The 25,297-nt window shown below is 38.8% G+C and overlaps 1 protein-coding gene across 3 annotated transcripts in view; it reads left to right on the top strand.

Annotated features, from left to right (window-relative positions):
• tmeff2a (transmembrane protein with EGF-like and two follistatin-like domains 2a) overlaps positions 1 to 25,297 on the top strand; it is a 144,826-nt gene that overhangs the window by 10,441 nt on the left and 109,088 nt on the right. For all 3 annotated transcript variants that reach the window (XM_083921748.1, XM_083921747.1, XM_083921746.1), the window contains exon 2: positions 6,582 to 6,691. In XM_083921748.1, the coding sequence (XP_083777874.1) occupies positions 6,582 to 6,691 (110 nt within the window). The remainder of the gene's footprint in view (positions 1 to 6,581; positions 6,692 to 25,297) is intronic.

Below are 25,297 nucleotides of genomic sequence, written 5' to 3'. Positions count from 1 at the left end.
ACTGTTACAGCAGAAATTCAGTCCGTTTCTCCACAGTGCACTGTTTACTAATTTCTTTCTCGGTCTCTTTCTCATACTTTTATCTATCTTTCCATCCCTTGCGTAACACAACATAAAAGGAATGTGGAATTTCATTCATCTGGTTCATTCATCATGGCTAGCATTACCTAGCTCGCTGATTCTAACACATTAGGCCTAATTTTGTTTAAAGTCACAGCTATTGGTACTAGCTTTAGTAGTAGTACTGGTTTCACTATTAGTTTTGGTACTACCTGATGTGTGGTAGCAAACTTTACAACATTGTGAAATAAAATGTCACAGCATTAGGTATCAATAGCTAACACAGGTATCTTTAGCTGATGTGAGGTATCTTTAGTCAACGTGTTGGTTATCTTTATCTTAAGTATTAGGTATCTTTAGACAACGTGTTAGATATCTTTAGCTAAGGTGTTCAGTATCTTTAGCCATCATGTTAGGTATCCTTAGCGAACTTGTATGAAATCCTTAGCTAACGTGTTATATATCCTTAGCTAGAGTGTAAGATATCCTTGGCCAATGTGTTAGATACTGTTGGCTAAAGATGGTCACTCACCAGGACACCTGCCCACTTCTCCACTGGTTCTTCTTACATTACAGCTCAACCCTTGGATGCCTAGATGGCTTACAAGACTGTTGTCTGTCATATGCGTATAGATACATATTTTCAACCTCATCAGTGTGAAAACTAGGATCAGGATTCAGATTTCTTATTGTTGAACGTTGCGTCTTTCTTTTATGTAACGTGTCGTCCATTTTATTTGATTTGGAGGTAGAAATGAAACTCACAAAATGTCACTGAAGTGTACGTACCGAAATCAATTTTTTCAAAAATCCAGTCCCTACATTATTTTCTCACACATGAGCTGGGATTTTAAATCATGGTTTAGTATAACAGTTAGCCCATGACAGTGCTGCAGTATTTAATGATCGATTCATTGTCATATCAAGGTGTCTTTGATATTCGTTACTTCTAAAACGTTTTTCCATCAAGAATTCTTAGCTCCCAGATACTGGAAGTCATAATTCTTATGAAGCAGGATGTTATTAAGTCATGATTTAAAGTTTTGAGATCTAAGCTAGAGTGCTGCAATGTTAGTGTCACTTTTATAATTTCTCATTTTCTTTTTTACTACACTCCTTTTTTCAGTTTTTTTAATTTTTTTTTACAGGCAATCTTTAGGTGTCAGAACTGAGTTTCATCTCAGAAATGGATGCCATGTGTTGGACACAGAACAATTACAGTAAATGCTTCACTTTGTTAAATGGTGCAATGTGCAAAGCTGTCAGGGTTCGTAGCTTTACCTGCTCACAAAATGTTTTTTGTTTGGACAAACTAAAAAGCTTAAGAAGTAAATGTGGTCCTGACAAGGAGACACAAAATTCACCTATGTTAAGATATAAACATATGCTTTGAGCACAATATGTTTCACTCTCCAGAACAATCTCCCTGACAGCCATTATGACTTTGAAATTTAATGGCATAAAGAATTTCCTTTTTTTCTACAACAAATTGTGTTAGGTTGTGATGTTGATGTTTTACAAATGTATGCCCTCAGATTGCAGAATTCAAAACTTTAGAAAATCTGAAAACTGTTGTAACCAAATTAGTGTTAGGGATAAAAGGCAAACTAACTTGCATGCCTGTGTAATTGTGTGTCATTTATTACTGTGACAGTAAGACAATTCTTACAAATATTGCATCCCCTAAGCCCTTCACTGACTAGTGTGAGAAATGCCTCTCAGGTTGTGCCAACACTGTGAATCTATATTTGTACTCACTTTCATTGCCATAACCAATTTAGATCTGTGCTGAACTTTCTTTGAAGCTGAAACTTTGTTGACCCTGATATTTCTGAGAGAAGATCATCTGGGAGACTTATCCTTTTTTGTTTTATACTTGTTTCATTCAGATGCTTGACATCCATAACAATAGCTGATACGGCATTTGTGTCCTTGTAAACAGTTCACAGAAACAGTCTTTTTTTGAATATTCTAGTGTAGACAAAGTGTCTTTTTTCTTGATTGCGCTGTTTTTCATAAGGATGACTCCATCAGTCATGGATCCCTCTTAGCTCTTAAGTGATCGTCTTGCTTACTGGCTCCTGAAGATGGCCAAGCTGATTCTAAGTAGAGAAAAAGTAGACAATTAAATGGCATTGGGAGAAGCTATGTTCTTTCTTTTTCCTTTCATTTAAATGTTTTTTATTTTGGTTTTCCACAGCCTGCTGCCCAGGCAACCTTGAAAAAACAAGTCTAAAATATCAAACTCTCAAATTAGTAGCTTGGAGTGATTTCACATTAAAAACAATCTCACAAAGAGTCTACCATCTGGTGTAAAAAAGATCTAATATTTTCCCAAAAAATCTATATCCCTAGCCAGTAGTATGATTACCATCATAACAATACCTCTCTCCTCTGGGTATCACCATGCCAGGTGTCTGGGTGCCAATTTATTAGTGGCTTTCCAGCTTGCCTCGTATGGCCCTCTTCGGGCTAAGGGCTTTACTTCCATCCATGCACTCCAGGCGTCTAGACCTCTCCTGTCACTGTTCTTGGCTCGATGACTGTATATTTGCACAGAGAGCTTGCACTTTATGATCATTCAGGACCCTGGCAAATAGCAGGTTGGTTTTAACATTAGACCTCTTGTCCATGAGGTATTATTTCCAGATAAGTTGTTCCATGCCAAGAGAGCTTTTAGAAGTGGATAGGGGCTTCAGTTATTACACTCAGGTGTTAAGTCTAAGTGTCCATTATAATAAGACTGCCTATGAATAGAAAATAGTATTGTAAAATTTCTCGCTCATAATGTCAGTGGTAAAGAGTCTAAAGCTGAGGACATTGATAGATTTTTTTTTTTTTTTTTATTAATTTTTTTGTGATGAAATCTGCCCATTTTCCAGGGCAATGGGGTTCATTTTGAGTTTCATTAAAGTTTTTATTTGAGGACAGCACAGGTTTTCTGTCAATCGCACCTGGAACACTCCTGGAGATTTAAACTATCAAAGTACACTTTTGTGAAGAAGTGGAAGTGAGTTTTACTGATACTTTAAAACTAAATATCTTTTTAGATGTTTTTTTAAAACATTTGGTGATGTACATAGATTGGATAGTCTGGCTTTTATTTGAAAGTGTCCTTGAGCCTGCTGTGACATGGTACCTGTTCCAGAAGAGCTGTTCGTGAGCTGAACTTGACATGTGTGCCAAAAGAAAATATCTGCATCTGTTTGGATATTTTGGGATTGTCTGGTTAAATTGTTAATTAAAATGACCCGAAATGTAATTATTTTACTTAAGAGATATCCATTTCTCAACATGTTCACTTCATTTTCACTTGATCTGAGTCATATAGTAAACATTCTTAGCATGCCTAGCTTTAAACATTTTTCCATGAGACTGCAAAGCATGAACTGAGACAAATTAAGGCACAAACTACACAATTGTTCATCCCTGAACATCAAAGATAAGTATCTTTGTTCATCCTCTGCTTCAAATTCCATTCATACCATGCAATCTGGACTTCAGGCTCTTCTTGAATTACAATATTTGTCATATTCAGTGCTTAATTAATCATTATATACATTTTTAAAACTACTAAGACCAAACACTGCTGCAAAGCCAGAATTCAAGTAAAATTTGATCTTATATTTTACTCAGTGGCGGGCCGTGCATTTCAGACCTGCGCCTGCAGCGATGCCCTACCAGACTTAATCCACCTCTTAAAACCATAATTATGATGCCATAGCTCTACACATTATGCATTTAGACCAAAACGCAGTACAACTGGGCGTTGCATCACCTTAACATATAGTCAAGTACAACAGAGTTATATTACTCTACTGAGTTTTATTCACTCCACCAACAGTATGAGCTTTAACAAGTTTGTTCACCAAACAGCGCATCATCACACACAAACCAGCAGTTTCATAGAAACATGTTTGACGCACACACAGACACAGTTCACTGAAAAATAAACAATTTACAGAATATTTGCCAATTGAGGTTGTTCATACATATTTAACATTACTAAATAAAATGGGTAAAAAGCATACAAATCTAATAAAACATAAAATGCTTTGTACTCACTCAGACCAAGTGTGTTTGAATAATGCTGAGTCAGGCTTGCTAGCGTCGGGGTCGGACGGCCTCTCTTTACAGTGTCTAGCTTATCTTGAAAAGTTTTTCCAGAGAATGGCGTTGTAATTAAATCTGCGATCAAATCGTTATCTTCGCCTCCTTCAGCCATTGTGGGTTAAATAAAGTATAACAACTTGTCGCGCTACACAAATTAGAAATGTCATTATTTCCCGTTTATAACAGTGACATTCGTGCTCAGGTCTGCTTTGCATAGCTCTGCATAGCTCTGCCTCTCCCTAGCGCGTATCCAATCAAAAGACGTGCACGCGAGGACGCTGTAGGCCTGCTAGCAGGCGCCAGTGAACCCAACTTGACGCTGATTGGTTAATGCCACAGGTCCGTTATCATTGACTTTAAGCTACCATGCGCCTGCACTCTTGCTTCTGCAGGCGTAAGGGCAGATTTGGGACCCTGGCAACACATGATAGCTGAATAATGATTGGATAAAAACTCTAACACAAACGCCAGCCCCCCCAGACCTCGACCTGGGGCTGGAAGCACAGCAACCAACTTAGGAAAGCTATGAAATTAAGTTTATAGACTATGGGGAACAATTTAATACATATTTGTGGAAAGAATATATATATCAAAAAAATATATTCCTGATTATGTTTAGGCCAGCAGAGAAGGCCTTGCTGGCCTTGAGGGTCCACCACTGATTTTACTAAATTACCTTAGCCAGCAGACACAACAACTTAAAAGTTGCATGTATATCCACTGATGGTATCAGTACCCTCAGTTGTGTGTTCTTTTGCTGAAGTGACCCTGTTGTGCTTTATTGAGCATAGTTGGAAGACAATATTTGCTCATTTGTGTTGCAATGTTATGCTTTGGAAGAAACATGTGCATCCATAATGAAAGTTAAATTGTGTCGTATATGACACAACACTACAGTTAGTCTGTTTCTTTACCCTGCATGTGCACTTGGGTCAAAGGTCAGGACTAGAGTGTGACCTTCAAGACCAACAATACTCACATTTCAGTCTAAAGGTCTGATGACTACGCATCTTATATTCTCTGTCATCCACTCATTCAAAGAAGAGTTTTGGAAAGGATCCGGAAAATGTGACAGTTATAGTATTATAAAAGATAAAACTTACTGGAAATCAAATATTAGAAATGCTTCACAAAAACATACAACAATAAGGGTTAACTACAAACAGTAAAGCAGCCTATCGTTCTTGTACTGTAATTTTGTTTTGCATATTTGTGATAAGCTTATATAGCTGGTATATCAGTCAGGCTCTAGTGTCTCTTGGAGCTGATGTAGCAGATTTTTATGGATGCATAATAATGACTTTTACACCAAGCCTTCCAAATACAGGAGCAGTAAGCAAACTGGGAATCAGAAAAAGTGGTTTTATACACAACATCCCATAAGGGGGTGTAATCAAATCTCTCTGTTATCATCAGACAATTAGTAATTTATTATCAACGGAAGCAGATTTTTTTCTCATCAAATTTCCCAATTAACATCTGAAGTCGTATGGTTTGATATGAAAATAATGCTATTAGAAATGGTTTGCCCCCATTTGAATTTACACCTACGGCAAACTTGGAATAGCCTTTGCTTCTTTTACCTTGAAATTTATACAGAAGAGTAATCAGACCCCAAAGGAAGAATCATAACGCATTATCAATAACATTTCCAGCTCTTTCAGCTAGAATTTAAATTTAGACCTATGTACTTTTAAAAGGCAAAAGCCTGCATGTACATGGGGTTGTTTTTTGTCAACAATCAGTTCAGGTAGACTAATAGCCCTGAGCCCGGTCTTGTCTCATGCCCACGTGACTCTTTGATTTGATTCAGGATGGTTTGTTGGAGTCATTTGAGATCCCTAACGCAGCCTGAATCGGATCATATTCCAGGTTTGCCTCTCCTGGACAACGCCCCAGAGTCATCCTCGTCGTAAACAAACAAATATAACAGTAAAAAAAATAAAAACCTGTGTAAATGAGTAAAGAAACATGACAAATGCAGATGCTTCACAGGGCTGAATCACATGCCATGGCCTCTACAGTCACCAGATGTCACCGCTATTGAACACCTTTGGGGGTTTGTGGACCGATGTATTAAACAGTGCTGTCCACCACCATAATCAAAACATGATGAATGAAAATGAAGAAATGTCTTTTGTTCATCCCTCCAGTAGAGCCCAGAGACTTGTGTTTAAAAAAAAAAAATGTATTTCATCATTTTGGCAGCTAAGGACAAGCGTGTTCTGACATTGTCTTTTTAAAGTGCACAGTATGTGTTCAAAGAGTGTATTGTGCTTTGGGAGCCATGACTAATGGTAGACACTCATTATGGACGACCCTGGATGGGGCCCGGGTTAGAGTTTGATTTAGGGCTGAACAGAGAAACACTTAGTCACTGATGTCTCTTGTTGGCTTTGGTCCTCCAGGTTTTGATGACCGGGACACAGACCTGTTCTTGTGCGACACCAACACATGCAAGTTTGATGGGGAGTGTCTAAGAATTGGGAACATGGTGACATGCATTTGTGACTTCAAGGTAAGACCCGTTTCTGTTATTGTTTTATAGTTTTTCTTTTCTTTTGAGGTTTATTTGGTGTTAATTGACTGTTTATTAAACCCTTTTCTGAACAAAGATTGCCCAGTCTTAGCTTAATTAAAAGTGTTGGATCTGCTGTTATATAAGAATCAATTGTTAGCATGACTAAGCCAAGTCTTATATCCAAGGCCATTTCATTAATCGCCATATTAATTTGTGGGGTTATAGGATAAAGCAAAAGAAGGCCCTGTTCATGACTAGCATTTTTTATTTGAATTTCAGTCAACAAAATTGATAGCTGCTGACCTGAAAGTGGCAAGTAGCAAGCTCCGGGGCTGAAAAATGAAGCCGATGCAAATTGCCAAAAACAGCAGTTCCTTGAATGGCCACTTGAGGGTTAAGGCTGGCCAACTGTACAGCAAAAATAAACATGTTTACAGCCTGGTACAAAAACAGTTATGGTCTCCCTCCCTTTGGTGAAATTGAAAATAAAACCTTTTGGGTAGTGTCACAGAGACTACGTTTATATTTTATACAGCCTATGCTTAAAATGCATAAGCCTGCTTTTCTGTTTCCAAAATTGTAACTGCTGGCAAAAAAAGGCTTAGTCAATGCTCAGTCAATCCAGGGCGAGCTTAAAAGTGTTGTGAGTTGCTGCAGTATTTCACAAGATTTTGTCAAGAAATTATTTTTTGTAGTCTAAAAAAAAGTTTAGCCCAGTTGGAATAAGCCTATGGTTGCATAGTACATCAGCAAAAGAGGAGAGGCATGAAAGATGGGAAGCCTAGATAAGCAAGTCCTAGACATCAAGAACATATGTTGCTGTGTCAACTATAAATGATTCAGATATCAACTGCTCAAAGTGTGATTCACAGAAGTTAGAAGTGCTCTTGCTCTTGGCTGTAGTTCTTGAGAAACTACGCCTGGCGTGGCATATGTTGAGTTGAAAGGTAATATTGTAAAAGCTAAACCATATTTAAAGAGTTTTAAAAAATTACATTGGATCGAAGTCCATTGTCTTGATTGGACAATAGCCCCCAGAGGAGTTGGTTTATGGCTCCTTGTGAAAACCAAAGTCACTATCCTGGACCTCTGTACGTCCTCCGCATTCATAAACAAGACTGCCACTGATGAGACCGAAGACTGAAAGCTCTCGTTAATGGCATAAATCTGGGAAATTATGCTCTTCTTGATAATGGCTCATACTTAACTTTACAGCCAGACCTGTAATAAAAAAGGACCAAACCAGTCAGCCCAATATTGATTTTGATATAACGTTTGCGAGCTTTGACGGCTCATATGCTATGCAGAGCCTCAGATAAATGAAGCCACTGAGATCTGAAGACGTACCATGTGTTCTCATCCGTCGCTTTTATCGGCACGTCATCAGCGTAGCCAGGCACTAGGCACGCTGACACTCGATTGGTCACCAGCTTTTATCTCAATTTCGTACTTCCCTGGGAGCAAACGTTAACAGAGGACTGTAGATAAATGACATTACAGCTCCATTCCTCTTCACGAGATCTCACACTGATACTGCTGTCGCTGTGCACCGAGGCGCTCTCTATGCTCTCAGAAAAGAGCAGGTCATACCACAATTTCTTGCTTAATACTATGGGTCTGAGGTCCGCTCATCTCTGCATCTTCTGTTTGTTTCTATAGAGGTTTCCTGATGCCAGTTTCTGTTTCATCAGTCAATGTAAACATGACCTTCCTAGCCTAACAACTGTTGCTCTGTCCTGAAATAATCAGTCACTCTCTATCAGCTTCAAATAAATAGATCCAAGATTTTTTTTCCTGTAGGCAGTTCATTCAGGACTGTCAGAGGAAACATGAAAGTTGTATAAATTCTCATCTTAGACAGATTTTCATTGTTCTATCAGAATCTATAGATGCATGCTTGCTCTCTCTCTCACACACAAAAAAAACCCAAGGAAAAGACATGCAAGCGGCTCTGTGAAGAGGAAGTGAGTTTGATGTGGTGGAATCAATGGACACTATTCATTGCCAAGATGCATTAGATTCGTCTCACACTGGCTCTTGAAAGAGCCAAGACTTTCACTCACTAACCAGAGTCAAACGGCTACAAAGCAACGTACTCCCTTGTACCTGAAACTGACTTGTTGTTCTTTTTAATCGACTGACACCATACCCTGAATAATCACATAGATTTTCTTTGTAATTCATTTCACAATAGCTGGTGGGTAAAGCTATTGTTGCCAGTTAGATTTTGTTAATGTCAGGTCACAGAGCCGATTCCAAAAAAATGGTGCTTTGTAATATGTACCGTAATTTCCGGACTATAAAGCGCACCTGACTATAAGCCTCACCAGCTAAATTTAGGGGAAAATACAGATTGCTCCATATAAAAGCCGCACCCGACTATAAACCGCAGGCGTTTTGATGTGTAATTACCGTAGTATATAGGGGGTTCCTGCTACCACGGAGGGGATTGTCGGGACAGAGATGACTGTTTGGGAACGCAAAGCGTCCCATTTATTAACAATAAATCTTTCAATCATTCAATCAAACTTTCACATCTTTGACATGGCGAACAGCATTCGTGCAGAGTACAAATTATACAACGGTGCAAAGTAATACAAAGTGCTCGCCTGTAACACGGCAGTAAAAGTGCAGTCCCGCGGCCGTTTACGTTATCAAAATAACCAGCCATTCATTGATGTCAAGGGTACGTGCAGCAGCTCTATTTCCTTCTTTGACAGCCAGATCGATTGCCTTTAGCTTAAAAGCAGCATCATATGCACTTCTCCGTTTGTTTTCCATGTTGAGGGTGTTTGCATGAACACTTCCTTCGCGCAAACTGTCGCTGACGCTCTCCTACTCTTTGTTTTGCTCTCGTTACCTGGCGCCAGATGTCTGCCTCGGTCTCGCGCATCCTCGGTAGTGCGCGCCCCTGGTTACCGTAAGCCGTAGAAAAGCTGCACCGTTGTATAAGCCTCAGGGACCAGAACGAGGGAAAAAAGTAGCGGCTTATAGTCCGGAAATTACGGTATATAAGTGTCAGCCTTACTCATTATACACCAACCGTGACTTTCTGCTGTGTTTTGTACAGTTGGCAGAGTACTAGATGAATGCAATCACATATTCAATCACATGCCTGCATGTTTTTTGTGGTTGGTCTTGGTAGTTTTCTTGTGGCTTCATGTTTGATTTCCTTTAGGACTGTGGAAGCATTTAGTCCATAATTCAGTTATGAATTAATTTTTTTTATCTTCCAATAATTAATAATTATCCAAGAATAAATGAAATGTGAATGTTGCTTATAAGTGCAAGCTCATTCAATCCATGGAGAGGAGGGTGGTGGAATGTACCCTTTTCCTATCAGGAGCATAATAGGAATAGGTTTTGCATTACAACAGTATATGATTCATTTGTCCATCATCTATCTTTGACTTTATCATTTCTAAACCAAGTATAATTTAACTTTTAAATCATAATACTAAAATACTGTTTCAAAACATCTGTCATAAGTGATCAATTATGGTTTAATACACCTTTGTTTATACATGTAAGTGAATTAATATGACAGCCAACAGTCAGAAAAAAAAATTAAAATGCTTGGCATGAGTTTGGAGGAAAGATTATTGGCAAAAGACACCACCAAAGCTTCCAATAAAACTTGTGCCAGCACATCTTTTGAAAGTTCAATTGGCAGAGCAGAGTCTTGATGTAGATCATTTTTTGGAAAGACATTCAAGTTATAAAGGCGAGGGAGTTGGACAGCTCTGTGTAGTACTGGGATAGAAGCAGCAGCTTTGTTTACAAAGGAGATGTTACTTTGCAGCAGGATGTGAGAGGAATAGTTGTTAAAGTGTCCCAGCTTTAGGGAGACTCCTGCAGAAGATTTTGCCGATGAATGGGAGACAGATGTGAACACAGCAGATGTAAGTAATGTCATGGGTCATTTATGTCAGGATTACACACAGCTCAATGCTGCTTACTGCGGGCAAATAAGTACCTCCAGTCTTCCAGATAGGATGGATTTAGAACGTGTGTCAATAAAATAAGTACAAGAAAGTTTAGCCAGTCACCAGTTACCTCATACCACCTCAGTTGTCCTGATATAGGATGTCTGAAAAATGTCTGCAGGAAATTTGATTCTCAGTCAGGACAGAAGTGGTACCAGCCTGCAGCCTGCTAGGATATCTTTGGGTTTGACCCCGGAACAGTGCTGTCTTGTTTTGAATATTTTTGCCTTATAAACAAGACAAACGCCCAGTTGTAAGTAGTGATTCACTGGCCCATGGTGGTGTTGCTTGATTATCCATCCCTGTTCTTGGCTACAGGCATGCTCCTGCGGTGTAGTAGAGGACATACGACTTGTTTGTTAGGGTTATTTACCTGGGACAGTCAAGCTCATAATAAACCATACTGAATAGGGCTTGTGTTAAGCAAGAATCTGGCAATACAATATGTATTATGTTACGATTCAATATATGGCAATACCGCAAGTAGCCCTAACTGGTATGGGATTCTTGAGACTGATACCGATTCTGAGGGGGGAAAAATTACTGATATAGTAAACTTTTCATTAACTTGAATGAAAATGGACCTTTTCTTTGTGGATTGTGCATCAATATGACGTGAGTGTACATATGTTCCCCGCTTATCACAGAAAGGGTCCTATGTTCCCCAGTCTTTTTTCCACAAATAGTGCAGAATTCCACGGCAAATAGGCCTATGTAGACCCTTACCCTGACCCTAATCCTAACCGTAACCTCTAACCCTAAGAAAATGCTGAATTAAATCAGCAAAGACATAAGCTTATGCAACCCGGGGAACATAGGACCCGGGGAACATGGAAATGACCCCGCTATGACGATACCAAAATACTCAGAAGGTTGCTTTACTAAGCTAATAACTTTATTTAAAATATTTAACATTATTATTATTATTATTACATCACTTTGACAACCAATTCTAGAAATAAATAGCTTACAGTATTTGTTCGGTATCAGTCAATTGTTGACCAATAGTAATGGAAATTAAAAAAAAATAAAATAAAAAAAAAAAATATATATATATATATATATATATATATATATACACTAAATAGCTATATGACACCATTTCTAAATTACCCAAAGCATTGTTTTCTGCATTATATGTTCCGCAAAAAAGGTTTTCATGTTTGGGCATGACTGAAACCATACACTGAGACTGATATATGTCTGAGATAGACCCATATCGGCTGATAATATCAGCCAACTGATATATCGGTCTGGCTCTGACTGTAAGCAAGGCAATGTATTGCAATTGTTTATATCTAAGGAAGAACAAACCACATGCATTTCTTGTTACATTGGAGCGGAAGAGTCAAATGACAACAAAAAATTAACCACTATTTGCAAAAAATCTTTACATGTAAACTATTACATTACAACAGTGTTTTTTGAGAATCGATACATTATCACAAAATGTAATATCAAGATACTGATGTATTGATATTTTCTTACACCCCTAATATTGAATGATGGCGGTATTTTTTTATTTTAATAACAATTGTAATTTTTTAAAAGATAGACACAAATTACTGTATTTGTGTAATATGTCAAATAACCATTCCAAATAAAAATTCCTTCCAATAAATTCCATCACTGCACTACTAAAATAACCAAAAGCAGTGATTGTTCTGGCTCAAGGCTTCAAGAATGAGGTTTCACCCACATTCAGATTCATGAAACAAAATATCAATGTGAGGGTGCAAGAAAGTGTTTAAATAGCAGTTAAATGTAAATGAACAGGGAATAAAATCAATATAACTCAGAGAATTTATGTCTTTAACTTCAGGCTATTTTAAAAACAAAATAGCTCTTAAGATTTCATTTAACATCGCTTTAAGTAATCTCTTTAAACATCACTGACATCTTTGGTATTGCATTAACAAATTACAAAATTTATTGTACGTTTAACTCACCTGGAACTCAACGTAAATACAACAGGGGCAGTCTTTATTGCCACAAATGCTGAAAACAGAATTTAGCTGTGCTCAAATCATAATTACTACATCTGAGACTAACTTCATTAGGAAAAACAGCATTATTTTTTATTCAAACATAGACTTTTTTTTAGCAAAGACTGAAGAATGTTTTTCTGCTTCCAAATATCAGGGCGGAGGTTTGAGTTGGCTGTTCACATTCTGTCAACAGACTAACAATGCTGCTTTCTTTAAACCATGACCATGATCTCTATAACTTTAATCAAGTACTTGTAGTTCCCCACACATACCTCCTGTGTCCTATGTTGTCATTTATTTTGGAAGACTTGTAGTACATTCCCATTTTTATTTGAGAGTCTGATAGAACTAATCTCACTGGTTTTTGTTTTACATGGGCGAGAGTGGGGACAGGGGTTTGTTTACGGGGAGATAGCAGGTGAACAGCTGGGAACCACACTGTGTAGAGTTCTTCTAGTCATTCATCTGAATAAAAATTATGTTTTGGGCACCTATTTAAATATTGAAGGTTTATATGGGTTTAGAACATTATGATAGAAGTATATGATGCCCATTATCATGCTCTTGTACGTCTCATAAGTTGTTAAGCAGCAATTTTGGGTTGATTTGTTCCACAGATTTGGTGCTACGTATAATCCTATTATTTTTTTTACCTATCCTACTTGAGGTTGGATGAGAATGCTCAAAAATCCATCCAAAATACCACATTAAGGCCTAGTCCAGACGAACAGGGGTATTGAAACCAAACTTTTATGGCCACCGGTTAAAAAAAAGAAATCTTGTCAACACCACCGGTGTGATAAAAAATATCTTCTTACACATGAAACCATAAAATCTGCCTCAAACAATGTCATGCACATGCCAAAGCAGTAGGTGGTGATAGCAGTCCTAACAGGAAGGCCATCTTAACCAATCACAAGGCTGGAAAAATTCATACCGGGAAAAACAACATTGGTGAACCGAGGTCGGGCAGATTCCTGCGTATGGACTGACAGCGAAGTTGAGATACTTCTCACTAATAAATTGCTAAATAGCACCAGTATTTTGGCTTGGTCTTCCATAATAGCAACTCTGTCAGCTCGTCAAGTCGAGAGTGCCCACATGTCTCCATGGATACAACTTACCGTTTACCGTCGCACAGTGTGACGTCAAACAATGTCGACAGAATTTGCGGGTTTCCTCAGTTTTCCTGTCCACACATGACTGCTGAAACTGGACTTGAAAAAGTTCACCCTGGACTCTGGTTACAAAAAACTCCAGTACCAGGAGCCCACAACTGCGGTTATGTGTGGATAAAAGGCCAAACCGTGCAGAGAACACAAGGTTTCCAAAATACCCGCGTTCGTATGGCTGGCCCCTAAGACACCCAGACCTTAGAATAGAAAAATCCATGCTGTTATTTGACATTTTTATTTTCATTCTTATGCGATTGGATGTGTAAACTGCTCAGAAGCCCCTTTTTTGTTAATATACCTAGGGGTGCCATTCATCCCCTGAATACACTATAGTTTGTGGTTGTAAAGCAAATTTTATACAGTGTGGTCAAGTTTCACTAAATGGTCTCACGACAATGAAATGGTTACTAAGGCGACTAAAATCATCACTCTTGATTACAATTGGGCTCAAGGATTCCACGAGAGCCAGCCTGCCACTATGATAGGCCATTGATAATTCCTACCAGTCAACTGAATTTTATTTGTCTGCCGCTTCTGGAACTTTTGTAGAACGCTTTTATAAACACTGAATCAGTGGTAGCAGGCATTAGAAATATGTAATCTGTCATATAACCGTAATCTCTGCATTTTTAACTTTGGGATTGTATGTCCCTTTGGGATTGTATCTGTGTATTTGATATATAAGGAAAAATGATCTGCCATGGTAACTGATGACCAGAAGTTTTTACCTGCCACAGCCAATATTTACCCTTATAATTTCATCCCCTGCTGAAATGACATGGTTGGTACCAGCTGGTTCATTAGATTGTCTATTTTCAGATATGCATTTTAGCTTCAAAACTGAGCTCACAACATCGTCTGAAAAACAAAAAGTAGGCACAATGCCATCTGAACGTTAAAGGGTAAACAGTTAAATCTGGGGTTCACTTTTAATTATTTCATTTTCTGAAGATAAAAAACAAACATATTGTTATTTTATCCAAAGTGAAAGTTGATTTAGCAGATCAAACAGATGTATCAGCCCATAACCAGAAACTCCAGTACAGCAATGCCAAATTAGGTGTTGAAGTCATTTAGAAACAGTGTCACTACTGTATTACAAAGTTTGTCCACCAAAGAACTTTGTCAAGTTGATATTTCAGCTGTAAAATGTCTTGAAGAGCTGTATGAAAATTGTATTCATGTGATGTTTATATGCTGAAAAAATGTTTTACACTTTTCTAACTCCCAAATATCAATATCAGTGTCTGCCTTGAAATCCAGCATCGATCTGTTTATAGTCTGTGTTCATTTGGTGCATGGAGTCCACACCAGAACCTCATGGATGTTGCCAAATGAGGGAAAATATAATTTACATTACATTGCGTTAGTGGCTTATGGTCATTCCTCTACATGAAGACAGTATCCTCCTCCCAACATGCATTCAACATCATAATGTAGATTCAGTAAGCATAGCATCATTATTGACTTTATATAAAAGAACTTAGGATAATGTTGGCAGCACATTTGCTCTTCAATATGCTCCCTGCTGGTTTTTTGATGTGGATACTATTCACTGGAATGCCCGACCTCAGATTGCTCTCCCGCCTTTCACTGCCGGAAGCTGTCTAATGTTTGGGTCGTGATGACTGGACTGCCGAAGCTTGTAGCACTTCAAAGAGGGATAAGTGCTAATGTGAGTTCATATGATGTTGATTTGAGGGTGTAGAAGGGCAGCACGTCCTTCATATTGCACTACACAAAGACCTGTGAAAATGCTTCAGCGCAAACCTTTCCAAAACACTCAGGCCTAGTGTTGTCACAATACCAAAATTATGACTTTGGTACGATACCTGCATAAAATATCTCGATACCGATACTGAAACGATACCACAGCGGAAAACTTAAACATCCTCAAAGTAATGAAATAAAATATTAGATGAAAGAACATGGAACTTACAGTTATTTCTTTCTTTGTGTTAATTAAAACACTTAAACTCAGAAAGTCAAAATGCAAATATATTTTTGTAAAAGCTGCTGGGCTTTATAGCTACTTAAAATGTTGTAAAGTACAACACAAATGACTCAGACCTGGTGGTCTGTGCTCTTATCATACCATTCTCTAATAATACAAGTACAATATCTATTATAAATCATTGACAAAAATGTACATGCTATGATTATATTACCAGTACTGATTGACTTAAAATAGATCATTTATAACCGGTGTTGTTGATCATACTTGTGAACACCAGTGCATGTTATGGTAGAGTTAATTTCTCCAGTATGAACAGTTACACAGTTAGCTTTACCCCTTGACTTGTCACCAAATAAACACTCGCTTGACTTCACGTTACATCCGGGGGATATTTATGTTGTCTCTAGCCTGCAGCTCTCTGAAATCTTTGAACAAGTCCTCATGTCTGTCAGCTGGATGTTTCTCCAAGTTGGTCATTTTTGGCTCCCATGGTCTGAATCGATTTAAAGCATTGTTTACAGAAGCGCTTTGTGGCGTTTGTGGGCCTGCCCTTACTGTCCGCTACGTTTTCGCTCCATGCGTCAACAAGCCAAGGATGGTCGGCACTTTCAGCCATGTCTGTCCCGCTCTGTGAGGGACATGCCACTATGAAACCACGCCCACTTTGGCTGCAGGCAGTGATGAAGCAGAGAGGAGCTGCACACAGACACGCCGTCCCGCTGTCACAAAGTTCATACAATACCGATACTAATAAAATGTCAAATAGTATTGTTTCTAACGGCTAGGTACCACGGTACCTTTCTAGTATCGGTTTACCGTGCACCACTACTCAGGCCACAAATGCTAGTAGTGCAGGAACATGACTGACCTTCCCACTCCCTCCAGCCTCCTTTCTCTAACTGTCCTTTCACACAGAAATAGGCTTATATTATATATAATGCAATACCTATGATTACATAGATAAACACACATTCGCACGGGCCCAGGTAGTACTGACACCAACTTATGATGCAGACCCCATTCCATATATTTGCATTAATTTACTATCCTTTCATCCAGGGCCATGTGAACCGACTGGGACTGAGATTTTGAGTAATGGTGAATTTATTTCCTCATGCCGGCCAATATAAATGGCTACACTTGAAAGCTGTAACAGCAGGGACCTGGACAAAGATGATGATAGGCATTCTTCTGTGACGGAACGTAAAACTCCAACCTCATCTCAGGGTTGCTTATCAGACTTTTCATGAAACTGAATGCACCTTTGTTTTCACGCTGTGAAAAATCAGTTACAGCAACTGATAGTGGGTAGTAATGAAATTGCTGAAGATAGCCTTTCACATTATTTTGAAGTCACAGCTAAAGACTGAGGGTGAACATTTGAAACCCTGTTGATCAGGTTGTGAGCCAGCACTTATGCAAGTTCCGAGAACCAAAAAGAGCACAACAGTCCATGAACTTTGCTGTTTGCTTTTTGCTGTTTCTTCACATCAATATACATGGAACACATGCCACCCATACAAGAGCAAAGGAAACTTTGAAACTTCGACATTCACTCGGTGCCAAGTGGAACACAGGGAGTAACATGAAAAGTGTATCCTGTTCAAACCCCATAGCGATGGTGAAATTAAACAGGTAATTAACTATAGTCAACAATTTTAATATCATCACACTTTTCATTAAGGCAGTGATTCCCAACCCTTTTCTGGAGGGCCCCCTTTTGTAGGGTTAGGGTGCCCCCCTCTCTCTTCATTAATAAATAAAGATACGTGTATGCTATTCTACCAAAACAAAGAGATTAAGACTGTAACCTCTGTAACAATGCTATAAAATCAATGAATTATGTAAAAAATGTACAAATGTACAAAAAGGTACACATTGAAATAAAGTGACAGTGAAGTTAACAGTAAACCGTACGCTATTTTGTTGAAATACAAACGGTATTATTAGCAATATCGTCCCTTTACTGTTACCTGACCTTAGCTGGAGCTTTCGGTGCTGCTAAAAATAAAACAAGTCTTATAAAGTGCTTGCTGGCTTGAGACACGTTTGTAGATTTATACACACATATTCCTATTCCTATATTTTATTTCATAAATAAGCTTTTCACATGCATGCAGCTTAAAACTTTTGATGCATGTCATCCCTCGGAACTGAGGGGTTTTGTCACACTGCTTCATACTTTCAAACTGGAACAAACTGTACCTGACTGTTGTTCAATTGTTAATGGTGTTGGCCGGTGGATAAAGTCATTTTAATGTTCCATTTTTCCAGCTAGGCAAATTAATGTAGTCATCTTTTATAAGCAGCGGATTGTTTCATCAGTATTTTGCAAAGCCTAATCCTCTTTACTCCAATTAGTTCAACCCTGCATTTCCTATGAGAATGTTTTTGTTCTGTTTTTTCATTAAAAACAAAGAATTTTGAGTTCCATGTTGTTTTGTCATCTATAATTGTTATTCTTTTCCTAGGTTTTTGCCTTCTTCTTCTTATGTTTCAAGTCAAATTTTGGCACCATGACAACACTTTCTCCATTTATTTCATCTTCTCATCTCAATTTCCTCTCACTTCTCCCTTGTATGTGGTCCTATTGCGGGTTTATTTGTGCTTGTAGGAGAGTTTATGTTTTAAATATTCAGTTCATCCAAATCACAACAAGACTAGGTTGAATAGGGTCACTGTTTTTAATTGTGGCTAGATTGTTACAGTGGTGGTTTCTATCAAAGGCCAATGTCAATTCCTGGATATTAAGAGTTCATCTGTAGCAGTCCACATTAGTTGTGTAGCATACTGACATGGTTAAGCTGTGTTTGAGACAACCATAACAATAGCAGATGCATGCTTTAGTTTAACACATTCAACATTGCAATCATGCTATTTTTGTTCCGGATTATTCTTCTGAAATGTCATGGTGCAAATAATGTGGGGATCCGGTGGCCTTCTTCCGCATGTACTGCACATGCTGCAGTGACACAAAGCTGGTTGAAATGATTTTCAGTTTAACAGCACTGGAAAAGCATGTGCATTTAAACAGCAACCATGCATTCAGGAAGTGGATCAGCTGGTAGATCAGCAATAGCAGAGGCAAAGGAAGTTCCCAGCTGACAGGGATACATTGTTTCTTTATTTATCTAGGAAACAGCATGTATAATCTGTAGGGATGTGTTTAAGCTTTAGGATTCTGTGGCCTCTGCGGGACACTGACATTGAACTGAATTTCTTCACTTCTTGTACAGCAATGTGCTGCTAAAAAGGTCCTAGGCACACATAATAAGATTACTTCTCTGCCCCCAGTAATCACAGAAAAAATCACTGAACACCTACCAACACACAATTTTTTTCTCTGTCATCTGTGCATTCTTGGGTTGAAAATCTGATTGTGGATCTGACTTTTCTTTTTCTTTTTGCTTTCGTACTTTCAATACTATTGAATGTGAATATAGTAATAATTTTTAACACATGGTATTGAAGAAATTCCAAAGTATATGTGTAAATATATTTATTATTTGTAGGCCATTAATTAATCAATTTAAGTATTATTTTACTTATGAAATGGCAGAAACTTTAAAAAACGTCCTCAGCAGTAAAAGGTGAGATCTTTAAATGCTGTGTTTTTCTCTGACTAATAGTCAAAAAGTAAATATTTAGTGTTCAGCATACAATGATATAAAAATGAAAAGCACAATATCCTTACATGTAAGATGTTTACCATATTAGCTTAAAAATAATTCATAAAAATTGTATAAAGAACATTTTAAACAATGCATTGTTCTTGTAGAACCATCTGGTTTGCACTGAAAATTCCCATACTGTATTTTCTCATCTGTTTTGAGATTTTTTTTGCTTCCGTATTATTGCACTGTACATTATCACCTTAAGTTTTGAATAGGTGATTCTAATAATATGCATTTTAAACACTTTTTTTCCTAATTAGAATTAGACTGAAACACAAAGATGTGGTTGAATGTGATGAAGGAAAGCTGATCCACCTCATCTCCGTCCACACCCATTTACCATATTTGGGACGTGGAGTTGCCTGTTGCACAGAGATCTGGTCAAAACGGACATAGGACTTGGGATTGTGTTGGGCGTCCCTCCTGAAAAACAGAGCATCTGTGTCAGCTCCTCTGGCTCTGGCTGGCCTGTCAGACACTATTACAGAGGAGTCCGTCTCCTGAGACTCAGCTGCGGTGTCTCCGCAGGGACAGGCGGGCTAGGCCCTAATCAAGAGAAGACTGCCAAGCGCTTAAAGAGCAGAAGCACAAGCCAGCCACCTCCCAGTCTCCCTCTATCTCTCTCCATCTTCCAGTTGTCACAGTAACTCCAGTCTCTTCTATTACTCTGTCTCTTTCTCTCCCTCGCTTGTCCAAATAGCTCACCCTCCCTTGTTTCTGTCGTCTGCGACTCTCTCTTTGTCTTCCCTTCCACTGTAAGGACTTGACCAGTGTTTGTAAACAGGGCAAGGAATCATGGGAGAAGAGTTTGTCACTTACCCAGACAATGTTTGACAAACCCTCCGTCCAGGAGGTCTGTGGCGTACAACAGTGTCAGGCACAGAACAGATTTGTCACTCTGAAGGCACTCCTCTGGGATCTATTGTTGTTTCCTTTCCCGTTCACCTTCTCTGACATCGACTGCTTCTAAGCGTCTGGTGTATGGTGGTGTGGTTTTGCTATTTCTAAAGCAAAATACAACTTTGCGGGTCTGTGGAACACAGCACTTGTCTGCAACTCTTTTTTCAGTTGGCACTAACTCCAGTGAGACCAATCTCTCAGGGAAACTAACTTTGATCAAATTGACTCATATAATTGACCCAACTCTGACTCTGACCACACCGCTCATTTTCTTCCATGAGACATCATTAGCGTGCAGGTTGTTCCAGTGAACACACATGAAAGGTTAGTCCCCCAGCATGAGGCTATTAATCTGACACATACCTGTTTCAACACATTGACACAGAATATACCAGGCTGACCTAAATGGGCGTCACATGTGTTAACCAATTCTGGCTTTGTGACCCGTCTCCCAACCAACCAACACAGGTGCCATGTTTTATTTGATGAGTGATCAAAGTTTTTATCAGTGAAGATAATTTGTTAAAGGATTTTTACCAGCCCCTTGACACAGTCCTGTTACAAGATACAGTCTTTAGATCATTCCGGAATCAAGAGTAAACTTATAAACCACAGCATTTCTTGAAGGCTGAGTGGAATTTTATGGTTTAGGGAAGCACATTGTTAACAATTACAATTATTTGATCAATCTGCAGACATAATGGATTAATCATTTAGGTTTAAACAATTCAACATGCAGTTTTTTCCTTGACCAAAACTGTATTTAAGCATTGGACATACTGTAGCAACAAAACTAATTAATTTTGATTTTTTAAACACTTTTCTATCAACACGGGCACATTATCACAATAATACGTTTAGTGTCTATGTTTTTTAATTGGAAGCATTTGTGCAGCTTTGTTTTTACAGTTTAAAGAACTACTTCAATTTTAGAACCATAAATTGAAAAAATAATGATGCTGTCTTCCAAAATCAACAAAGATCAACAAATGCTGGGGAAAGCATTTCTGTACAACTTGAAAGTTTTAAGTAGCATATATGAATTTATTTCCATCACATCAACTCATTTCCACAGTCTTCCGCTGTTGAGGTTTGACTGGTGCTCTTTTAATGACGGTTACACCCTCTTCTTCTGCAATGGTAATGCTACCAACTTTTTGTCATGATGCGCCCAACTCCTAATATGCACATAACAGTATGTATGTATTCACATTTTCTTCTGCTGATTTTCTGTAATTAAAAAAGGAAAGTTAAGCTACTCGATCTAAATCATATTCACAAAACAACTAAGCGTGTCATCTTCAAACCTCTTCAAAAAGCTGCTGAGGCCAACTTTAACGGAATTGGAATCAGTCTCTAGCCAAGGGAAAGGGTGTGGTTGACCCCATTGATGTGGATGATGTCATATTTCATCAGACTTCGATTGGCTGTTTTGGGTTTAAGGCTGTGCTGGGTCTCTGTCAGTAAATCCTTGATAGAAATACTGTGGAAGGCATTTTACCATAAAGTTAAAAATGTGCAGCTAATTGTCTTCTTACATGGCAGCTTGTTGACAATTTGTAAGAAGCAGTGCTTTAAGTGGATCATGCATCAGTATGCAGCACCCCCACTTCTAGATTTTACCCCCTGGCGTACTGAGACATCTCAATGCCATACTGGTACTTCTCACAAGCTCCAAGAACCCTTTCCTTTTCTCTACAAATGTGTCTCTCTGCGATTCGTGGCAGTTAAACTACATTACCCAGGGAGCACAACATTACGCTCTCGCTGGTAGGCTATTACCTGACACCCACCAGTCTGTTGTCACAAAAGAGGAATGTCAGATTAACACTAACTCATGAGCCACAACAATGTTGAATAGACAGGCAAAATCAGAAGATTAAAAACACGACAGTAAAGTTATCTGGCTCCTAAAAGGCACAAAGAGAATATGAACCGGAACAGTCGAATGATGACAGAACTCTTAAACAGTCAAATACTAATGAGCCAGAATATGCAGGTCAGCAGCAACAAGGTTACGTTAGCAAACAGCCTTCTATAGCAAGGCCTATTGGTAATGCTACCGACTTATCAATAACCTTGTTCAAGATGAATGGCCAGCCTGTTGGTCAAAGGATCAAGACAGTTCAGTTAAAATCCAGAATATACTGTTGCCATTTCTGCAAGTATATGAATATTCAGTGGTGGAAAGTAACTAAGTAAATTTACTCAAGTACTGTACTGTAGAAGTTGCTATCTATGAGCTATTAGCCAGCCTACCTCCATGTAGTGTGTACTCCATGCTGTTTATTGATGAGAGAAGACATAGGCGTGTTCACAGGAATCTGGTGCACACGCACTGACGAGCACTTGATTGGAGAGAGCAGAGCGGCTTTGAGGAGCTTGGTGGTAGTGGGAGAGGGGTGTGAGAGCTATAAACATTCAAAATTTGACTGGGTCAATTGATCTGCCGGACTTGCCGACTGCAGCTTTAAAGGTTGAATATGTCAAATCTATATTAAAAGCTAAATTTCTTTAAAAAAAGAATACACCCACGGGGCATTTTGAGGGGTACAGAATGAAAGTATTGCTTTTCCATAAAAAAATATATTTAGTTTGAATTAATATTTACATTTTTTTTGACGGGTTTGACAGTGACTTTCTGTCACGTTCTGTTTACATCGTACCTTAGGCATTGCGGGTTGCCAGGTTTGTCTGTTGTTGCTACAGAAACAAGGAATCATTTTGAGTGGAGATCGATTAAATTCCACTTAAAGAAAGACTTCCAGTTGAAGACAAAATTAGTCGTCACGACAAATTAGTCGTTACCCTGTATGATTCATCACTTGGAGCAGGCTGATCGCTTGACACACCGAACCTGGCAACCTGACTGCTGGAATAATTTTTTGTTGTTGCAACTAGATCTTAAGACACTAGATGGCATTGTTCGGCTCATTCTCCATATTCAACCTTAAAGTAAAAGCTCTGAGTACTTCTTCCACCACTGTGGATATTTGAATAAAATTATGTTGTGAAAATCAGCATTATGTGTCAGTATCTTTCTATTCACTGTAGAAATTCAGAATGTAGGACTTAATGATTCGACGTCCGATACACATGCCAATGATTTGACGTCCGATACACATGCCAAGAGGTGAATAAGGGGAGTACTGGCACTTTGTTTTTTAAACTTAAAGCAGCCTTGTAATTATCAGACTACAGTAACCATGGTGATAGTGAGAGGTGGAAACAAGAACTGTTTTTACATCTTGCCTAACTTGTGCATGAACAAAAGGACATGATTAAAGGAAATAGTCACTATAACTACAAACCCCCCCAAAAAGAAGCAACACCTTTTAAAAACCTTTGCTTTGCTCTGACTTAGGAGCCCTTCTGAATACTAAAGTTTCACAGATTTAGGAGCTTTGTGAAATACTATTAGACCAAAAATGTCCTAAAAGTTCTAAATCAGCAAATTTGGAGCTACTTTTAGCTTTAAGATGTTTTGTGAATACGGGCCCTGGCCTCAGAAACTCACACCAGAGTTAACCTTTGGCTGTATCCTCATATGAATTGCTCAAACAGAATGCATTGCACTGAGCGTCCAATAACATCAAACACAATGTTTGTGAAAAAAAGCACACTCTCCCCCCTTTGCAAGCTCTCTTACCCCATCGCCAGGTCATGTCACAAATGCTGCACCAGACGTCAATCACATGACAACAGGGATAGCTGATGGAAGGAGGGCACACCAGAGACGCAGAGGAATCTTGGATGAGAGTGTCTGCCTCTTGTCATGAGCCACAGGTGCCCTCTGCCACCACCATAAGCACTGAGACATCTCTGTCAGAGTTGTCAAAGCTGCAGCTTTACATGCGGGAAGGCGTAAGTAAAGATTGTGCCTGGGGGTCTTGGCAACTGAAGACAAGTCATGTGGAAGCAAATACGGTGCTCAGTGCTGGTTGAGCAAAGAGAGAGGGTTACATCAGAAGTAGAATATGCTGGGCGGTGCCGTCTCCATCCTCTGAGGCTAGCCCTAGTTTCGTAGAGATGTTTATTATTGATAGAGGTGGATGATAGCCTTGGGATGAATTGCATAATCTAGAGCCGCCTCTAATGGATGCAGGAAATGGATCAGGCTATCAGTCAGGTCTCTGTGGATGAAGGATGTGTCTTTGTTTGTATGTGTCTCTCTTTGTGCATACATGCGTGTATGTGTGTGTGTTTGCACTAAGGCTGGGCAATACTATAGTCCTGTCAAATAACCATCAGTGCATAGGCTCTAGCAAAGCCCTGGAAATATATATTGTGTGGAAGTGATTACTTAAACCCAAATGCATCTTTTAAATTCACAATTGAGCAATTCTTATATAATTGGTCCCAGTCCTAGTAAAAGTTAGGAGGTCGTGGTACTTTTCAGTTTTGAGTCTAGCAAACACACACACACACACACACACACACACACACACACACACACACACACACACACACACACACACACACACACACACACACACACACACACACACACACAGAAGACCAGCAGTCTTTGTCAGGTGTGTTGACGCTTCTTTATGAGCCAAGCTCAATTTGAATCAGCTTGAACACAATCATTGTTCCTACTTTTCCTTCCATATTTGAATCTGCACCACAGATGCCAGTTTAAAGTACAAAAGATCAATTTAACCTGGGGTAGGAAGTTTATTTTTGGTGTTGTTGGGCAAATAATCCGTAACACGGTAATAATTATGAATGATGTTGCAATTCAAGTATGAAAAAAACTAGACTTCTGCGCCTCCTCTTGGCTCTGCTTTTAGGCTTTAGAAAACCATGCACCATGACCAGAGACTTTGGCCAGTCGAAGTAATATCAGAAAGCATTCCACTTGGTCGTTATGCAGATGCACATGCACGTTCCTTCAGTATGAGCCCTGTTAACTGCAGC

This window comes from Echiichthys vipera (assembly GCF_963691815.1).
Source record: "Echiichthys vipera genome assembly, chromosome: 10".
NCBI classification, from domain to species: domain Eukaryota; kingdom Metazoa; phylum Chordata; class Actinopteri; order Perciformes; family Trachinidae; genus Echiichthys; species Echiichthys vipera.
This window is presented reverse-complemented; position numbering and strand designations above follow the sequence as displayed.